The sequence below is a fragment of the Mytilinidion resinicola genome (genome assembly GCF_010093595.1).
Source record: "Mytilinidion resinicola strain CBS 304.34 unplaced genomic scaffold BDZ99scaffold_8, whole genome shotgun sequence".
Classification (NCBI taxonomy): domain Eukaryota; kingdom Fungi; phylum Ascomycota; class Dothideomycetes; order Mytilinidiales; family Mytilinidiaceae; genus Mytilinidion; species Mytilinidion resinicola.
The window spans coordinates 1822004-1839231 of NW_022985444.1; the positions used below are offsets into that span (position 1 = coordinate 1822004).

At 52.6% G+C, this 17228-nt stretch overlaps 8 protein-coding genes across 8 annotated transcripts; 5 read left to right on the forward strand and 3 right to left on the reverse strand.

Annotated features, from left to right (window-relative positions):
* Positions 1–250: 250 nt before the first annotated feature.
* BDZ99DRAFT_462484 (DUF1671-domain-containing protein) lies at positions 251–1552 on the forward strand. The gene is made up of 4 exons (XM_033719853.1): positions 251–321; positions 416–883; positions 938–1335; positions 1392–1552. Exons 2-4 carry the CDS (start codon positions 452–454, stop codon positions 1432–1434), a joined length of 873 nt encoding a protein of 290 aa, XP_033578198.1. The 5' UTR covers positions 251–321; positions 416–451; the 3' UTR covers positions 1435–1552.
* Positions 1553–3879: 2327 nt separating this feature from the next.
* On the reverse strand, positions 3880–4398 carry BDZ99DRAFT_519890 (uncharacterized protein; the record flags this gene model as incomplete). Its single annotated transcript, XM_033725455.1, has 1 exon — positions 3880–4398. One exon carries the CDS (start codon positions 4396–4398, stop codon positions 3880–3882), a length of 519 nt encoding a protein of 172 aa, XP_033578199.1.
* Positions 4399–5317: 919 nt separating this feature from the next.
* BDZ99DRAFT_562311 (uncharacterized protein) lies at positions 5318–5833 on the forward strand (the record flags this gene model as incomplete). Its single annotated transcript, XM_033727339.1, has 1 exon — positions 5318–5833. One exon carries the CDS (start codon positions 5318–5320, stop codon positions 5831–5833), a length of 516 nt encoding a protein of 171 aa, XP_033578200.1.
* Positions 5834–6932: 1099 nt separating this feature from the next.
* BDZ99DRAFT_519892 (uncharacterized protein) lies at positions 6933–7646 on the forward strand (the record flags this gene model as incomplete). The annotated part of the gene is made up of 1 exon (XM_033725456.1): positions 6933–7646. One exon carries the CDS (start codon positions 6933–6935, stop codon positions 7644–7646), a length of 714 nt encoding a protein of 237 aa, XP_033578201.1.
* A 212-nt stretch (positions 7647–7858) lies between these two features.
* On the forward strand, positions 7859–8683 carry BDZ99DRAFT_562312 (uncharacterized protein; the record flags this gene model as incomplete). Its single annotated transcript, XM_033727340.1, has 1 exon — positions 7859–8683. The coding sequence occupies exon 1, from the start codon at positions 8207–8209 to the stop codon at positions 8681–8683; it is 477 nt and encodes a 158-aa protein (XP_033578202.1). The 5' UTR covers positions 7859–8206.
* A 254-nt stretch (positions 8684–8937) lies between these two features.
* On the reverse strand, positions 8938–10566 carry BDZ99DRAFT_298254 (kinase-like protein). The gene has a single exon (XM_033714166.1). It carries the CDS (start codon positions 10076–10078, stop codon positions 9032–9034), a length of 1047 nt encoding a protein of 348 aa, XP_033578203.1. The 5' UTR covers positions 10079–10566; the 3' UTR covers positions 8938–9031.
* Positions 10567–11611: 1045 nt separating this feature from the next.
* BDZ99DRAFT_508508 (uncharacterized protein) lies at positions 11612–13671 on the reverse strand (the record flags this gene model as incomplete). The annotated part of the gene is made up of 9 exons (XM_033724333.1): positions 11612–11729; positions 11790–11828; positions 11881–12118; positions 12161–12246; positions 12300–12489; positions 12686–12829; positions 12883–13149; positions 13202–13359; positions 13611–13671. The coding sequence occupies 9 exons, from the start codon at positions 13669–13671 to the stop codon at positions 11686–11688; spliced, it is 1227 nt and encodes a 408-aa protein (XP_033578204.1). The 3' UTR covers positions 11612–11685.
* Positions 13672–14914: 1243 nt separating this feature from the next.
* Positions 14915–17041, forward strand: BDZ99DRAFT_498085 (laccase-2 precursor; the record flags this gene model as incomplete). The annotated part of the gene is made up of 4 exons (XM_033723556.1): positions 14915–15596; positions 15647–15688; positions 15749–16106; positions 16157–17041. The coding sequence occupies 4 exons, from the start codon at positions 14915–14917 to the stop codon at positions 16791–16793; spliced, it is 1719 nt and encodes a 572-aa protein (XP_033578205.1). The 3' UTR covers positions 16794–17041.
* Between the last annotated feature and the right edge of the window lie 187 nt (positions 17042–17228).

Here is a 17228-nt window from a genome sequence, read left to right on the forward strand (position 1 = left end):
CCCCATCAACAGCATCCACATTCACATTCGCCATCAGCACTATCATCCACCACCATGCAGACGTTAACCGAAGAACCCGCACCCTCATTCCTAGAGCAGAATTTCAACACGGCGGCCGTGCCCGATGCTCTCCGCCATGGCGGCAAGGCGGCTAGCGGGCCGCACAAGGCAAAGGGTGCGAAGATCAAGCGGAAGAGGGGGAATTCGTCGGCGAGTGAGAAGAAGACCTCGATTAGCCGGAGTATTCTGAGCTTTATCCCGTTTTCGTTGAAGAGTTTGGCGAAGGAGCGGAGGGTGCCGGCGGGTGGGGTGAGGTTAGGGGTATGTCTTCCTCTCTTCGATCTTCATCGTTCATCATCCATCTATGCAATTTGGCTGTTGTCTCTCGTAGGAGGCTGTGCTAATCGACTATCAGAAAGCCGAACTGGGCCCCTACGCCTGGGAAGAAAAGATGCCCAAATGGCTCCGCCGCCAACTCGAACAAGGCCCCAAAATCTCCATGGTCAACCGTATCGGCCGTGATGGTCGCCTCATTCGTCAAGAAGAAGTCCAAAACGAAACTCCGGGCCTCATTCCTATTCTTGCTCAGCTATCCGCCGTCGACAGGACCGTGCAAGCCGCATACTACTGCCACCCTACCATTCTACACATCGGTAAGACGCCCAATGAGGGTGGTTTCTGCGGGTACCGCAGTATTCAGATATTGGTCTCGTATATCCAGGGTGCACGTGCTCAGGGCCATGACGAGTTCACCGGGCGCACGCCTGGTATCCTCAAGTTGCAAGATATGATCGAGCTGGCGTGGGACAGGGGTATCAATGATATTGGTAGAGCGCAGACGGGTGGCATTAAGGATACTAGAAAGTATATTGGCACTCCAGAGGTATGTGCCTTCGTCATTTCCTTGTCATCGCGACTAATCGTGTTACTTCTCAAGGCACAAGCCCTCTTCCTTAGCTCTCAAATCGACTGCGCTGTCGACGTCTTCAGTGACTCCCCCGATGGTCGTCTCATGGCCCATGAACAACTGTTCAACGCTGTGGAGAAGTATTTCCAGAAAGCCGCTATCCCGGACGACCGCTCCAATGTTTTCAAGACGCTGCTGCCGCCTATCTATCTGCAGCAGCCGGGCCACTCACTCACGATCGTGGGCTTCGAGAGACGCAAAGACGGATCGTGTAATCTCATCATCTTCGATCCGATGTTCCATACCAGCCCGAGTATGCATAGATTAAAGGGCAGGAGGAATATCAGGACGCCTAGGCCAGAGGTGTTGCACGCGTATCGCAGAGGCGCGAGACAGTTGAAGATGTATGCTGGATTTGAGATTTTGATGTGAGTTCGCTAGCCCTTTTCCGTTCTCTCATTAGCTAATCTTGGTTTCTCTTTAGGTTGACCGCGCATCCACCGTTGTTCCCGGCTTGGGATGTATGAGAGATTCACTCCCAAAGCCTGTCAGCCTTTGCACTTCCAGCGATCTTAGACTATATGATACCCAGATCATACCATTTATCAACGCATACATGCGCTCGATAACAATCAAAACTTCTTTCATCACCTTTTGCTAAACTCTATGTGAACGACAGGTACTCCACCAGTTCCCCGACTGCCGTTATCTGTACGTCTTCTTCCGCTCGTGCACGCTCGGATACGATGTCTACCCCGAAGACCACTTTCTGCGCAACTTCCCATGGCAGAAATACGGCGGCCTTGTCAGCGTTGATGACTCCCGATTCGCTCGCGCCGAGGCCATGAATCCACTTACTGCGGCTGCCCTCCGCCGTCTTACGTCTGAAGGCGCTGCAGTCTCGTGTTTCAGAGATAGCGGATATGGCTCTGCTTATTCTGCCGCCGATACTATGGCTTCCCGTGCCATCGCCCGCATTGCTAGTGTTTCGATACAAAGCGCAGCCCAGAGCCGCAGAGTAAGCGCCATGGGCCCGCTAGATGGCAGCGCAACGGCTCCACTCAGCGTAGGTCTCAACGAGGTCGATCCCATGCTCAATTATATGAGCATGTACGCTGCAAGTAAATCGGCCAGTCCGTTCCCTGTAGCGAAGTTCCATCCAGGGTATCTTGGGCCTCATAGCCCTTCGCCTGACGCGAAATTCTTCTATCCGAGCCCTCAGTCTTCTGGTAGGACTGGATCATCGTCGACACCATACGGATCTTTCCAGTATAGCTCCACTTCGACAGTACACCACAACAGTCCCGTGAGCCTTGACATGAGCGACACCAGCGTCCCCTCCTTCGGCGACCTTTGCGGATTCCCTCACAACCACTTCAGCAACCAGGCCGGAGCCTTGCCCGAGTTCTTCAGCGAGACGATTGAGACAATCATGCCAGCCTCGCCCCCGAAGTCTTCATCCGATGACCAAAGCCCTCTGAGCCCGCGCACCGCAATGTGGAACGCCAAAACGCGCCAGGAGGTCTTCTTAGGCCTCACGCACAACCCCGCCCGCCACGGCCCTGCGCCGCCGCCCCATCTCCAGCCCGGCACCGGCCAGCAATACGAGCCGCTCCAATTCAAGCCGCTCAGCATCAGCCTAGGCGGGCCCCACCTCGGCCACTATCCCACCAACGTCCTCCAGCCATCCGCCACGGGGCCCATCCAACCCCCCCAGATCTCCCCACCACCAGCGTCCTCGGGTCTCTACGCCACCACCGCCGCTACTACCACGCCCTCCCCGCCTCGCATCGTAGACCTAGCCGCCGTTGCGCAGCTCACCTACCCCAGCCCGCCCTACCCCAGCACCCCCCCAAACGCTATCGGCGCCAAACCCAACCAGTTCCAGTACCAGCTCCCGACGGGCATCGTAACCCTCTCGGCCTCGCCCTTCTCCGGCTCCGACACGCCGACACTGATCTCCTTCACGGGGTTCCGCAGCGCGGAGGACGGGCTGTTGGCGGTGTGCCCGCTTAGCGAGGCGCTGGTCGCCGAGTATCGGTTTTGGCAGGCGTGCGGGCGGCGCGCGTGTCCGTTTGGGTGTGCGGGCGGCGAGAGGGGGGAGTGGGAGGCGAGGGGGAGGCTGTTTAGGGATGAGGAGGTTGTGAGAGAGGAGGTGCTTGAGGAGGATGAGGGGGGGTGGGATGGGGTGCAGGAAGTTAAGGTGGAGTATATGGGGGAGGAGATGAGGGGGGATGGGACGGGGGTTGGGGAAGTAGAGGCGAGGAGGTTGTTTAGGGGGAGGAGTGAGGTGGGGGAGTAGGCGGGGGGGTTGAGCCATCTGAGGTTTGCGCGGACGGTGGTTCGAGAGGGCGGGTTATGAGTGCTCGGTAGGCGTTTTCTTTTCTTTTTTTTTCTTTTTCTTGGTGTAGTCTTTCTTCTCTGGTTGCGTTGGGTAGGCGGTGTTGTGAGGGATGAGGGGTAAATTCATAAGGTTGTTTTCTTTTCATGGTTCCGCGTACGGAAGACGGGCTATAAGTATGTGCACACTTGCTTGCCACTTGCTGGAGATACCCTCACGGGAATTTCGAAAGCCTAGGCGCGCGAAACGTCGAGTTTCATGCAGGTTGCATATCGCACTGCTGTTTGACCCGCTGGCTACGGACTAGCTGGGCTGCTCCTTACAGCGGTGTCGAGTAAGCAAGATTAGAGCCAAGTAGGGATGACCGCGTGTGTGCCCAGATTCATGACCTGGGAATTGTGTGTTGATGAGGATTTCGAGGTGGAGTTTGGGATTCCTTAGGTCTGGGTTTCTGGGGCATTAGGTACGCTGTCTTGGTATTCTTTGAGGTGGCCTAGCTGCAAATTCTGAAGGAACAGTCTCAGCTCATGGTCTAACCTTACTGATTGCACAACCCTCGCAATACCGGACCATATCTTGTCTTCATGAAATGGTCAAGCATATCCCGGGGAAGGCCTCCTCTTTCCATACTTCAGTCAAGCCCAACCCCCTTCTCATCGTGAACTTGCGTGCATGCTGCGTTGCTGCATCCCTTGCGCCCATACTTCATGTTGTCGAACCTCCGGCACTTGACATATTCGCAGTCGAGGCCGTCCACGGCACACTGAGCACAAGAGTATCCTCCATCACAAGCTATCCTCCTCTTGTGACATCTCTTGCATATCAGACTACGTGTGTGAGGCTGTATGTCCTGCAACTCCTTCACTGCGCCGGGAATACGTCGCTCCAGCTCCGCCATCTTCCATTCGAGTGTCTGGTTGCGCTCAGATAGGTCTTTCTTTTGCTGCACGAGCACCCTGTTCCCTTTTAGGAGCTCTGAGTACTTCTGGGAGTTTTCCGACTCTGCTTTCTTCAGGCTCGCTATCTCCAGTTCCAGCGTCTTGTTCCGCTTCTCCAGTCGGTCGACAACCGCATTGTGCTTCTTGCGGTCTTTGACCATCTTCCGCACCAGTTTCCTAGCCAGAGTGTTGTTGCCTTCAGTTTCAGCCATCTTAGGTATCTTTTGGTGGAGCAGATTCGTATGGAGGGATCCTATGACTGCAATGTTAATGAAAACCTTGGATTGAAGCAATCTTAGAGGCATGAATACTTGTGGAGCTTAAGTTCTGGAGAGCCAGACCAGATCTGGATGGGCTCTTAGATGTTGACATTTTTTGGTAGGTGACAGTTGCGAGGACGCAAGTTGAACGACCTGATTGTTAGATGTGAGAGGGGGCGCAGATATGCCGTTGCGCCTCCATTCACCTAAGGCTCCCCCCGAAGCACCTCCGAATCCCGCAATCACCCAGGTCCGCTACTTCTTCTAACACCTCACCTCTTCAACCCACCCAAGTCGTAGGCTCCTCACTTTATTTGGTCCTATCAAAGACAGCTCCTCACCTCTAAAGTAAGGAATCCGCCCGCCTCGTGACTCTCAGCCAGCGGCTGCTGCGTTGGCCGGGAACCTTCGCCTGTCAGTATGAACGCTCTTCTACCTCCGGAACCAGCCTTAATAGTTCACAGCTCCGACCGTCTCTGGTGCGCTCCAACTCCACTGCAGCTGCAGTACCGCAGAATCGACCACCCTATTATCCCTGAATCAACCACCCAAAGGCGGCCCGTCTTAGGCCTAGAGCGAATTGCCTGGCCACGATTTCCGTCACTCCTCCAACCATTCCAGTCCCTATCCGGTCTTCCTCGGCCAATCTGTTGTTACGACCAGACCACGCATCCCCAACAAGAGCCCGACCGCTATCGAGCCTCTGATTCTTGCAGTCTTTCACTCCAACGACCGCACTCAATCTTCTCTCTTATCCGCCGCAGCCAACGGTTTCCCAACACTATCACGCTACTAGCTTCACCTAGAGACCTAATGACCATAATCAAATCCTTAAATTGAGCTCTATCATAGTGCCCCGAGCCCAATCGAAATGTCCGAACAGATTAGACGATGCCCGTTATGTGGCACGCAGCATATTCTGTTCCGCAGCTTGCTTGAAGAGCGGAAGGCGCTGAGAGAGTATCGCAAGGCGGAATCGAACGATGAGGCCAGTGTCATGGAAGACAGAATCCTGGACGTTTCTCGATCCCGCATCTGCCATAGAAACTACTCCACTATGGTCATGGCTAGCAAGATTGGAGAGTTAGAGGCTGAGCTAAAGTCTGAGACCAGCAAGATTGGAGGGTTAGAGGCTGAGTTGCAGTCTGAGGCTAGTAAGACGGGGAAATTAGAGGTTGAGCTGAGGTCTGAACAGACAACCAAAGAAGCTCTGAAGGAAGAAGTTGGGATCTTGGGCGACTTCGTGGGCAAAGACTTCAAGGGTGTGATTGAGGACCTCGAACAGACTCGCAAGCGCAACAAGACATTGGAGAATATACAGACCGAGTCTAGCCGAACAATAGAACAGCTTCGAAAAGGATGTCGATCACAGGAGGCGTCACGCTGACTACTGGAAGCAGAAGGCTCAGGCTATCGCCGATACCCAGACTCCTCGAAAGCTTCAGTGTGCGCGTTGTCATGGGGAGGATCGGAGCTGTGACGGCAAGATGCCCTGCAGGCGATGCGTTGGAGCCGGCCGTACTTGCAGGTATAACAGATGCAAGGCATATGAGAAGATGTCACAAGGGAAGGAACGCAAATGCGAGAACGAAGATTGTGGAGCTGTTCATAACGAAACTGGCTACGGCTGGGACAAGAACATCGCCAAGGAGGCCAGTCGCAAGCGGAAGCTGGATGATGACATGATGGAGATGGAGATGAGCAAGACTGGCAAGACTAGAAGAGGAAACTGATGGTACGCCCTATGATGGTATTGAAATGTACCGGTCGCACGGGTCAGACTGGATGATCGCTAGCCAGATCACCACATACTCCCACATACTCCAGATACTCTAGGTGGAGAGCAAGCTTACAATCTTGATTGGTTGTTAGGCCGAACGGAAATCATCGATGGGCACCGGACAAGTACGAGTGATTCAACTTTCTCTATACTGTATTCTAACGACTGTTTTCTTGGAAATCACCGTAGCTTTGGGCGAAAGGCAGGTGGAAGTCTAGTCAAGTAGGTCGCGATGATGTAACTTATCAAGGCATCCTACGGCTTTCGAGCTTTCATTATACAATTTCGTGAACGGTGTCAAGGGCAATTATTGCATATATAGCAATGAAGGCACTTCATAATAACTCTCGCTCTCACCTTCGTGATTCATCTCCGCTATTACATTACTAGCCCTTAGGATTGGGCACACCAATCTTTCACTGACTGGACTCCTGCACTTATCTTCGAATCGATTTGGGACCCATAGGGGTACGCCTAGTAATATCTAGCCCATATGCCCATACTGCATACAGTGGTCACAGTGAATACATAGCCCGCAACCTTTCAAAGACCCCCACTCCAAAGCTCAACCGAGCATCTCTTCAGTATTCTGTCATACATCACGCCCCGACTAACTCACACCTTCTGTGGCGCGGTAGCCAAATCTTCAACCACCCCACATCCATCACCGCGTTGCCGGCTACGTCTACACACTTTTCACCCCAACATGCCGTCCTTCCCCACCGCCTTTTGCGGCGCCTGCGGGCAAGACCACTACGACATCTCCTCCGAAGCCGAGCTGAAGCTCTGGAAGGATCTCGAAGCCGCCAATGCCTCCTTTGACTCCCGCGTAGCCTCCGCCATCATCGCCATCCTTCGCGATTGCTCCACGGGCAAAGACTGCTACCTCAAGACTACTATCCATCACGCGATCCGGGTCGAAGGCGAACGAATCCAGCTGCAGCAAGAGACCTTCGACCTGAAGGCAGAGAAAGATGGTTTGAGAGGGGAGATTCAGCGTCTTCACAACAAGCTACTCGATGAACGCGCGGAGAACCGGGACTTGGCTGGAGAGATTGCGATGCTGGTTGGTCAGAAGGAGGAGATGTCTCTGCGCATTCAGGCTCTTGGGGCCGAGAAGCAGGAGCTGCAGAAGCTCGTCCTCGATGCTGCTGCGAAGGATACTGGAGCTGAGAAGGTGGACAAGGAGACGTCTGATGGGATCTCTGGCCCGCGGAAGCTGGTCTGCCAGGCCTGCTACGAGAGCTCTGGAACGCCTATCGACATGTGCGATGGGAGGTATCCGTGCACCCAGTGCATGGCGCAAGGTCATACGTGCCTGTACAGGAATTGTTTCAAGAACCATGGTGGCCGTGGATGCAAGAGCTCCAAGTGTACCATGTGGCATGGGGAGGAGGGGTATGGACATGATGAGCTCTAGACGGTTGGGTTTGATGAAGGCTTTGCTGTGGGGATTGCGTGAATTGAGGGTTGGTTAAAGCGGGAGATTAATTATTCGGAAGGAAGTTTGAGTAGCTGGTTCTCTCCTTTTGCAGCTCCGAAATCTGCATAAGCTCACACGCAGTTTTCTTATGTGCACTGTGCACGTCTGTTCGCCTTTGTTTGAGGTGCTTCGGTGTCTTATTATTAATCCAAGGAAGAGGTATATACTAGGGACTACGAGTTTGAGTGGCTTCAAACGCTTCTGATCGGCCTACATCGCCGTTGTCCGGAATGGTTCAACCAGTTATCAGAATTTGGCAAGAGTGCTCAGAACCTGGGGCGAGAGTGAGTGCACAAGCTTACATCGTAGTTGCAGGGTATGTATTCACCGAGTTTGGCCAGTGATGTCAGCGCTGAGAAGAGACTCCTAATCTCAGATGAAGACAAACGCTTCAATAGAACCTTTTCTCTACGACTCCCAGAAACTTCAACTCCAACCCACACCTCCCTACCCACCAGCACACACCAAGAAACTACCACCCCGTCTCTACAGGCACCATGGAGTCTCTCATCACCTGCTACCCCCAAATCCACTGCGGCCACTGCGGCGCCGACCACTACAACCTAACCGGCGAAGAAGAAGACAACCTCTGGAGCATCTCTGATGGGGGAAACCTGAACGCCGAAATCATCCCCATCCTCCACGACAACTCGGTCCGAAAGCGCTGCCTATTCGACGTCATCAACCGGAACAACGCCTCTCTCGAGGAACGATTGGAGAAGAAGGTAGAAGCTTTCACGATCTTGGAGAAGAGATGCCTTGAGCTCCAAAAACACCACACGGATCTCAAGGCGCACTATGATGAGCTGAAGAAGGCGGTTATAGAGCGAGTGGCGGCGCATGAGAGCAGGATACGAGCTCTATGCAAGGAGAAGATGGCGTTGGAGGAACGGAATAGGCAGATGGAGGCGAATATGGCCGCGTTGGAGAGGGTTATACCGGGTATGGGTAGGGAACTGGGGGGGATGAATTAGCCGGATGTCTGATGTAGCATATGAGCAGTTGCGACACTGAAGATAAGCAGATCTGGTGGATGTTTGCTAGCGGGCGTCAGCAGTGGCTAGGATTGAAACGTCTAGAGAAGTCGGGTGCTCACATGTTTGACGCTTTAAAGGACCTCCGGCGATATCAAGCCTGTAGAAGCTGTAAAGGGGAAGCTGTGGCCCTTGGATTACCTTTGATTGCTAACCAACAATAATAGACACTGTAAATTGATTCTGGTGCAAAATCAAGAGCGAAATAGGCATGAATCTTGACCAGGAAATTCACGGAATACTAATGAAGCCATGTTTTTGAGAGACTTCCTAGCTAGTTGATCACACCTACGTTTCCCATAAGCCCTTCCAAGCCCCCTCAACCCCTTCGAATAACTCGCTCTTTCCCACAGTCTCCCAATCCTCTTCAAGAATGGCATTCAGTGCCTTCACTCCAATCACAACCAGTTCCCTAGTTTCCTCTTCATCGGCCCATTCAACCCTCGTCGGCCAAAACGCAACATGCACCCCCCAATGCACCGCCATTCTCTTCAAAAACTCCCTATCTAGCTTATTCCCTCGCGCCTCTGCATACGCTCCCAAAAACGCCTCACGCAATCCCCTCCCTCCCCTAAACCGATCCAGCAAAAATGCCTCCGCCGCAAACTGCCCCACATCCGTTGCCCCACACCCCCGCCTCGCCATCTCCCAATCCGCAACCATCAACCCCTCATCATTCCCCACAAGCACATTTCCCGGCCAGAAATCCCCATGACAAATCACCTCATCATCGCTGGCGAGCAGCGCCCCAAACTCCTCATCAACCCTCTCCGCCAACGCCACATCGAAGCCGAACTTCGCAAGCGCAGTGTGCAGATTGCGGTACGAGTGCCTGTAAATAAACTTCGCCGTGCGATTATCCCCGATATCTGTCTTGACCGTCGCGGCATGCAACGTCGCAAGCCAGGTCCCAATATCGCGGCCCATAACCCGCACATCGAGTGCCCGATCACTGTACGCATCTTTCAGGTGCCGCGGGCCGCCGTCGGCGATCCAGAGCATATGGTCGTCCGCGACGTACTCGATGAGGGGGACGGGCTGCACGGCTGTGGGGGCGCCGGCGGCGAGGAGGAGGGGCGGGAGGTCGCGGAGGGCGCGGGCCTCGAAGTCCATGCGGTCGACGGGGAAGGCCATGGAGGGGTTGGAGGCGATGAAGGGCTCGGCGTGCTTGAGGATGAGGGTGCTGCCGGAATGCATTGTGAGGCGCCAGACGTAGTTGGCCGTGCCGCCGGTGAGGAGGGTGATGGATTTGTAGAGGTCGGTTGGGATGCCGGTGGCGGTGAGGACGGTGATGTAGGATTCTAGCTCTGCTGTTGTTGTGATTTGGGGGGCCATTTTGGTGGGTTGGGTGACGTATGGAAGGGATATGGAGATTGTTGATGGGGTGGGCGAGGTACGGGAGGGATGGGGAGGCTGATGGGATGGATGAGAAGGATTGAGGTTCCTCAGGGATGGAGCACAGTGAGATTTTGAGAGAAGTGTTGATACGAATACTAAAGAGATCGGATGTGTTGAGTTTTTATAGAGAGAGAGAGAGAGCTTAGCTAATGTTATAGATTACAGTCGCCTTTCCTAGGCAAGGGTCATGTACCATTCCTGATGCGGGTTTCAGCTTGCGGGGATACCAAAGAGTCATCGCTATGACAGAATGTCTTGCAGCTTTTAAAGGATGTTTTAAACCCTTTCTGGGGGAAAAGTGTACATATACGAATGTGGCTGCGCTTTGTGGAGCGCAATCTCGGGAGTGACTCACCACATCAAACCCCGTGGTGGGAGTGCGGTATTTCTACCGAAAGGCGGGAAAGAGGGGAATAAAAACCACAAGGAAAAAGGCCTTACCCCGATCGAGCAGTGCAGCAGATGTACGGTTGGCTTTGAGATGAAAGGAAAGGTCGGGAGTCGAGGGGTGAGGTTGGTATGATGATGACTAAGCATCGTTAAAAAGACTCACGTGATACTTTTAGCAAATCTGGGAAATAAAGCATCGCATCTGAAGCATTGAAAAGTCCAGAAGAATGGAAGAGTTGTAGGAGGAACTTAGACGGTAGAATCATTGTTGGGGCGCCGCAGGATCAGTACCACAGTCAAAGCCATCGAATAAGACCACCCTTTCCCAGCAATCCCAGCCTCGTCAACCAGAAAATGGCCTTCCCTATCCCAGCAAAGGTAATCACTCAATTTCACCAGGCGGAAACGGAAAAGTACTCCGATGGTCGATCTTTGGGGGCGCCTCGTACTCGCACGCGGAGGTGTCCAGACAGCTTTGGGGACGATTGTGAGCTGTGACTACCGTAGTTTTGCTCGTAGTGAACAGTGTCGTTGGTAACAAGCCGCCTGTAGATCAGTGTCAGTTTCAGAAGTATTCACGTTATCCGGGCAGATGGCCGTCCGAAAATCAAGGCCAATGTGAAATGTGATAGGTTCAACCGCCTGGAATACGCACGTACCTGGACTTGAAGCCTTCTTGTCCGCCTTGCACACATCTCCTCCCGCTTCCTAGTTCTGTATCGGCTACTGCGCCACCAGAAATGGATTACCATTGCGAAAAAGTGGCGAGCGAAGGATGGAGTGCAGGTTTGTAGGAGCGATTGCGATTGTCGGAGGTGATGCTTAACTGGGGGCTGATTTCGGAGGAGGCAAGGCCGACAAAATCGACCCACGCGCGTGGGAGCTTGAGTGATAGCAGCTTGGATGGAAGAGGTGAGGATGGCTAAGCGATGAAGATTGGAAGTGAGGGATTTCGATATGCAAGGACGGAGTAAGGATCAGACGGGCGGCTGCTAGAGAAGGAGCAACACACCACGGCTACTTGAAGTCCTCATGGCAGGAGCAAATCGCGCAGTAGTGAGATTCCTGGTAAAAACTTTCAACTCGACTTTTACATTGAACCCCGATAAATGCTGAGAGAGTAATATGGTACATAGTTTACAAAAATTCTGCGACTAGATATTTTCTGTGGCGTGCCCAGAAGGGCCTTGGAATGTATCTGAAAGCGTAAGCATGGGATCTCATCGTCTAGAAAAGAAAATTAATGATGTGAACATACAATCCATTGATACGAACGCCCGATCTACTTCTCCAAGACCTAGGGACTCCATGTCAGCTTCGTGGGGGTTCAAAATCTGGTAATAGCTGACCTTCACAACAGTACTGCAAGGTTTCCGCAACATCATGGGCTCTCCTTAGCGGAGTCTGCTCATCAAGCACAACATCCATCTCAACCCATACTCCATCGCCGGCGTGGTAAGTCTTGACTGCTTTGTAGCCATCGACGACAGGAGCGAAGCGCCAAGCCAAGAACATCATTTTGCGAGCAATCCTCTCAGGCGCAGAAACTCCGGTGAGGCGCAAGACGTTTTCGAAGCATGTTTTGCCCTAGTCAAAGATGATGAAAAGAGATAATAGCGCAGCTCCAACGTGATCGAGCCACCAAACATCGAGCTGATAGCCAATGACCGGAAAAAGAAGACAGAGCGTGTTGAAAAACACGTCAGTTTTGCAATCTAGTAACCTAATTAGCATCGAGCTAAGCTAAGAGTAGGTTCGGGAACTCTACCTTGCGCGAGTGCCTGAACTTGGGTAGTCTTGATCTGGATACAGCCGAACCAAATGATGCCTTTGACAACGATAGTACTGACCATAGCACTAATAGCAACTGGCGGCAACTGAGTCACTTTGTGCTTCCCTGAAGGGAGCAACTGCTCAAAAGACTCTTCTAAAATTTGCAAAAAGGATATTACCATAATCTTTGAAGCAAATTGTTAGCACGTTTTATGTCTCGGAAGTCGGGAAAGGCACTCACGATTGAGAAGACTAAGATGCCTATTGGTTCTAATCGACGGCGATCGACCTGAATGCCCCTTGAATCAGTACACTGTTACTTACTAGAGAACAAGCAACGCACGGGAAATTTGGGTTTCAAGCTTTCAACTTCCACGCCACCAACTTATTCGTGCTCCATATTATCAGTGTACACAGCAGGTCTAGAGCAGAGTCGACCAAAGATGCAATGAGTGAAAGGGACGAAGAGTAGCCAGCCGCAATACACTTGGCAGCTAGAAGAAGAATGTTAGCGACAACGTTGATCTAAAAGAGTGGGTGGATGTCACGTGGGTTTGCCCGGTTGAGGTCTGTCTTACATTGATGGCCAATCTCGCAGACCGGGCTTCCTTCCGCCTCTTCTCGCGTGCTTCATCGGGCAAGAAACATTCCACATTCACCCCGCTGCCCTGAAGCGGCCCTCCGGCTTCCGCAACGCCGTCGTGATCTAGATCACGTGGGTTCATGCTGTCAACGACATCGTCCGCTAATGTCATGACGAGAGTGTCGACTTCCATCCAGTCATCCAGTCGCTCGTTTTGGTCTTCGTAAAAATGGCGCACTTTCTTGTTCTTGATATCTTTCAGCTACGATCATGTCAACGGGAGTCACGGATTTTTAAAATTGGAGGGATCCGACCTCTTCTTCACTCTTTCGATAACTTTCTAGTTCCTCGCGATTGATCCCATCAATAAGCTTCCGTTTAAATTCCGTGGCTCTTTGCCTGTCAATCATGGCTACGATGGCATCCCGAAAGCGTAGGCGCGAAGATCTTTTTCGACCATTTTCCACGTCGTCTCGGTCATACTTATCAGTATCTCTATACGGAGGGGCTGAAGTGAGCTCTCCGTGGCGCGATGCTACCTTTGTGACGGAGCTTGTGGATGTTTGGTGGTCGGAGTTCAGGGCAGAATATACAAGCCGACAAGGTTGAGAGAAAGAGGAGGTGGAGATGCAGAAAGACTGGCACGTGACTGGTGGCCCAAATCATAAGCTTCCTGACGCGTTGATCTGATTCGGCTTCTATGCTGTAACTAGAATAGCATACGAATAGTTCTTGGCAATTCTTGCTGCTTCAATGGAAAGTTGGTAGCGGGAATAACGGACATAAGCCGATCTATGACGCAAAGGATCACGACGCGTGAAATCACGACGCGTGTTTGTAAATAAACCCGTTCTCTCCTGCACTTCTTCGAGCATCATGTGTGCATCGTCAAAGCTGTTGTCTAGAAGAACAAGGTGCCGGGAAATCGTCTTCAATTCGCATTGTTTTCGCTGTTGGCAGATTTCGTCCGCTCCACTTTGTCACCTTCAGCTCGTGGCTGCCACCCCCGTGCTGCGATACTGCCGGCTGAGCCGTCAAGCCTCATCGAAAGACAGTGTGATCTGGACCCTGACGTGAGAAGTGGTCGGCGAGGTGCACAACGTCAAAAACGTGATGTTGAGCGTGAGGTTTCGCCCCCTTTTCGTGAGGGTCTTCGGGCAGAGATCAGACCTGCAGCTCGACCGGCGGCCGGGTCCCGCTATCTCAACACGCAACGGTAACTCATCAACGCCATTCCTCGCCATCTCATCCATCTCGTCCATGTGCCCTGAAAGGCTTAACACAAAGCTTGATATTGTGACTTCGCCTTTCCTCCTTGCGTCAAGATCCAGCTACTCAATCTCGCACCACCACAGCGCAGGCCGTAAACTCCATGGACTCTCCCACCATCGGGTCTTTTCCAGACCACAGCATTCGCTACCAAACCATCAGCACCCCCGAATTAACCAGACCTGCAGCGTTAGGCGGTGCTGTGGTACTCAACATGATGCAGATATCCTTTCGGCTTCGGATATAAGATCGTGAGTTACCACGGAGAAGAAAGGCAGATGTCAGATTGGTCCCGAGGATCTCCATCGGAAGCACAGATACCTGTGCGGCGGTCTCAATTTCCAATGCATGCTGTACCTCGTCCCAAGGAGATTGACTCTCTGCAGCCAGCATGCGTGTTTCAATCCGTCGCCCAATAGCCGGAAGGCTTTGTGCTCCTTTGTGACATGGGGGCTGCCTGTAACGGATCCCCATCGCATATCCTCCGCCGCAGTTCCTTCCGGTTCCTGGATGTGGCTTTGCTCGCCCTCGCCGCGATATTTTCTATGGAACTGGCCTTGCTGCTAACCACGCCTAACCTGCTATTGTCGGTGGATCATTCAGCTCTACCAGTTCACGACCCAGAAGATGCGGTCAACGGCGTCATAAATCGCCGATGGCGCGGACTGCGGGAGTGGAAGTATGAGATATAAATCTCCTGGTGGTCTTGTAGTTTTCTCTATCTCACATCGTGGTTCTTCTTGTTCCCTTTTTTCCGTATGCCAGCTTCAATCATGTCTTTGATTCTTTTTTTCTTTGCTTTCTTCGGTAGCTGTCTAGCTAAAACTGTCACTTATAATTTCGATATTTCTTGGGTCAATGCTGCCCCAGATGGCTTCTCCCGTCCTGTCATCGCCATGAACAAACAATGGCCTCTCCCAACAATCGAAGCTGACTTAGGCGACACCGTTATTGTGAAAGCTAGGAACCTCCTCGGCAACGAGACCACATCCATCCACTTCCACGGCATGAATCAGCTTGGCACCAATCCCTCTGACGGCCCGGTTGGTGTTTCGCAGTGCTCAATCCCGCCTGGCGGCGAGTACACTTATCAATTCACGGCAAATCCGGCGGGAACGGCCTGGTATCATAGCCACGACAAGGGACAATACCCAGATGGCTTACGTGGCCAGATGATCGTGCACGACCCGGCGTGGGAAAAAAGCCTTGGAGTTGACGAGCAGATTCATCTCAGCGTCTCTGATTGGTATCATGAACAGATGCCGGTGCTGCTGCACAAGTATTTGAGCCCCGAAAATCCAACCGGTGCCCTCCCGATTCCCGACTCTATGCTAGTCAACGACTCTTCCACACCTCCGGATATCACGTTCGAGCCTAGTAAAAAGTACCTACTTAGGATTGTTAATATGGGCGCCCTCTCCTGCTCGTCTATACAGTTCCGTGAGTTATCCGTTATCCTGCAGTACGATGACAACGCTGACATCGCGCAGAGAACCATGATATGACGGTTGTTGGCATTGACGGTGTTCATGGTAAGTTCAATTACGTCTTGTTACTTACAATGGCCCTATTAATCTAACCCGATAATTTAGTCGTACCAAAGACAACATCAGCCATTACTATTTGTGCAGGACAACGCTACGACATCGTGATTCAAGGTCAGACGAGCCCCAAGAACAGTGTAGGATACTTGGTCAAGATGGCGACTGATATGTTCGACTCGGTTCCATCTGGCTTCAAAACCGATTATACCGGAAAATGTCTCTACAAGTCGGGAGGAATCATCTTACCGATGCTTGGCTCCGTCATCTCTAATCCGTCACTATCCCCGTCTACTACTCTCGATGACTTTACCCTCCAGCCGCTCGATGGCCAGAAGCTGCTAGGAGCACCCGACCAACAAATCAAGTGGTACATCAATCAGACGAACTATCCGGGAATCGGGTCACGGTATGTAACTTCCGTTCTCTCTACTCTTTACCCAGCCTAACACCATCCAGTATCTCTCTTGCTCAACAACCCTGGGTCGAGCCTGATGTGCCCTCCCTCTACACAGCCCTCACAGCTGGCCTATCTGCCAACAACCCCGCTATCTACGGCCTCGGCGCCGCCGCCTCTGTCCTCGCCGCCAACAGCATCGTTCAGATCGTGCTCACGAACCCAGAAGAGCACCCTCATCCTATGCACATGCATGGCCACGAGTACCAAGTCGTCGCGCGTGGCACCGGTGTCTGGGACGGCAACACCAATAATTTTCCCGCCGTGCCGATGAAGCGCGACGTCGCCGTTGTGCCGGCGAAGGGGTACTTCGTGCTACGATTCAGAGCAGACAACCCGGGCGTGTGGTTTTTCCACTGCCACATCGACTGGCATCTTGCGGCTGGCATGGCGGCCACGCTAGTAGAGGCACCAGCGCAGTTGCAGAAGAGCCAGGCTATACCGGCTGCTGGGCAGTGGTTATGCTGGAGTAATGGGAAGCAGGCGAGTGGAAACTGTGCTGGCGCGACGACGGGGAACTTGGCCAGTGCAGACACTACAGCGAGTTGCCCGACTATTTTCAATACGGATACGGATGGGTATGGGGCGTTGGTTATCAAACAGGGGAAGGAGAGGCGTGATGGGCGTTGGTCTGCGTAGAGGGAGGGCGTTGGGAATCGTCTTCGTAGAGGGTAGGTGGTAGAAGGTAGGAGTTATGTGCGACGTTTACGTATTTCGGTCAACTTTACGTTTATTTCCCTCTTACGCTTTGTTTCGTTTCCGGTTACTAGAGCTGGATAGAGCTACCATTGTTGAGTGGGAATGTCACTTCTCTGATCTGTGTCTGTATAGTTAGCGCTTGGTTCACGCGTGACTAAGCCTAAATCGAAACCTCTTCGTTTCGCCGGAAGAGTTAACTATGAAAAGTAACCTATTCAAGCCATGTTCCCAATTTTAACCAATCACGGCCACGCCATCTTGCGACTTCACCGGTTGCTGCAGGGCCTGCTGGAAGTCCGCCAAAGTCATTCTAGTCAGACTCGCTTGAGTCAACGCTATCCCAACTACGGCAGGTGGTGCAATGTGGTATAATCC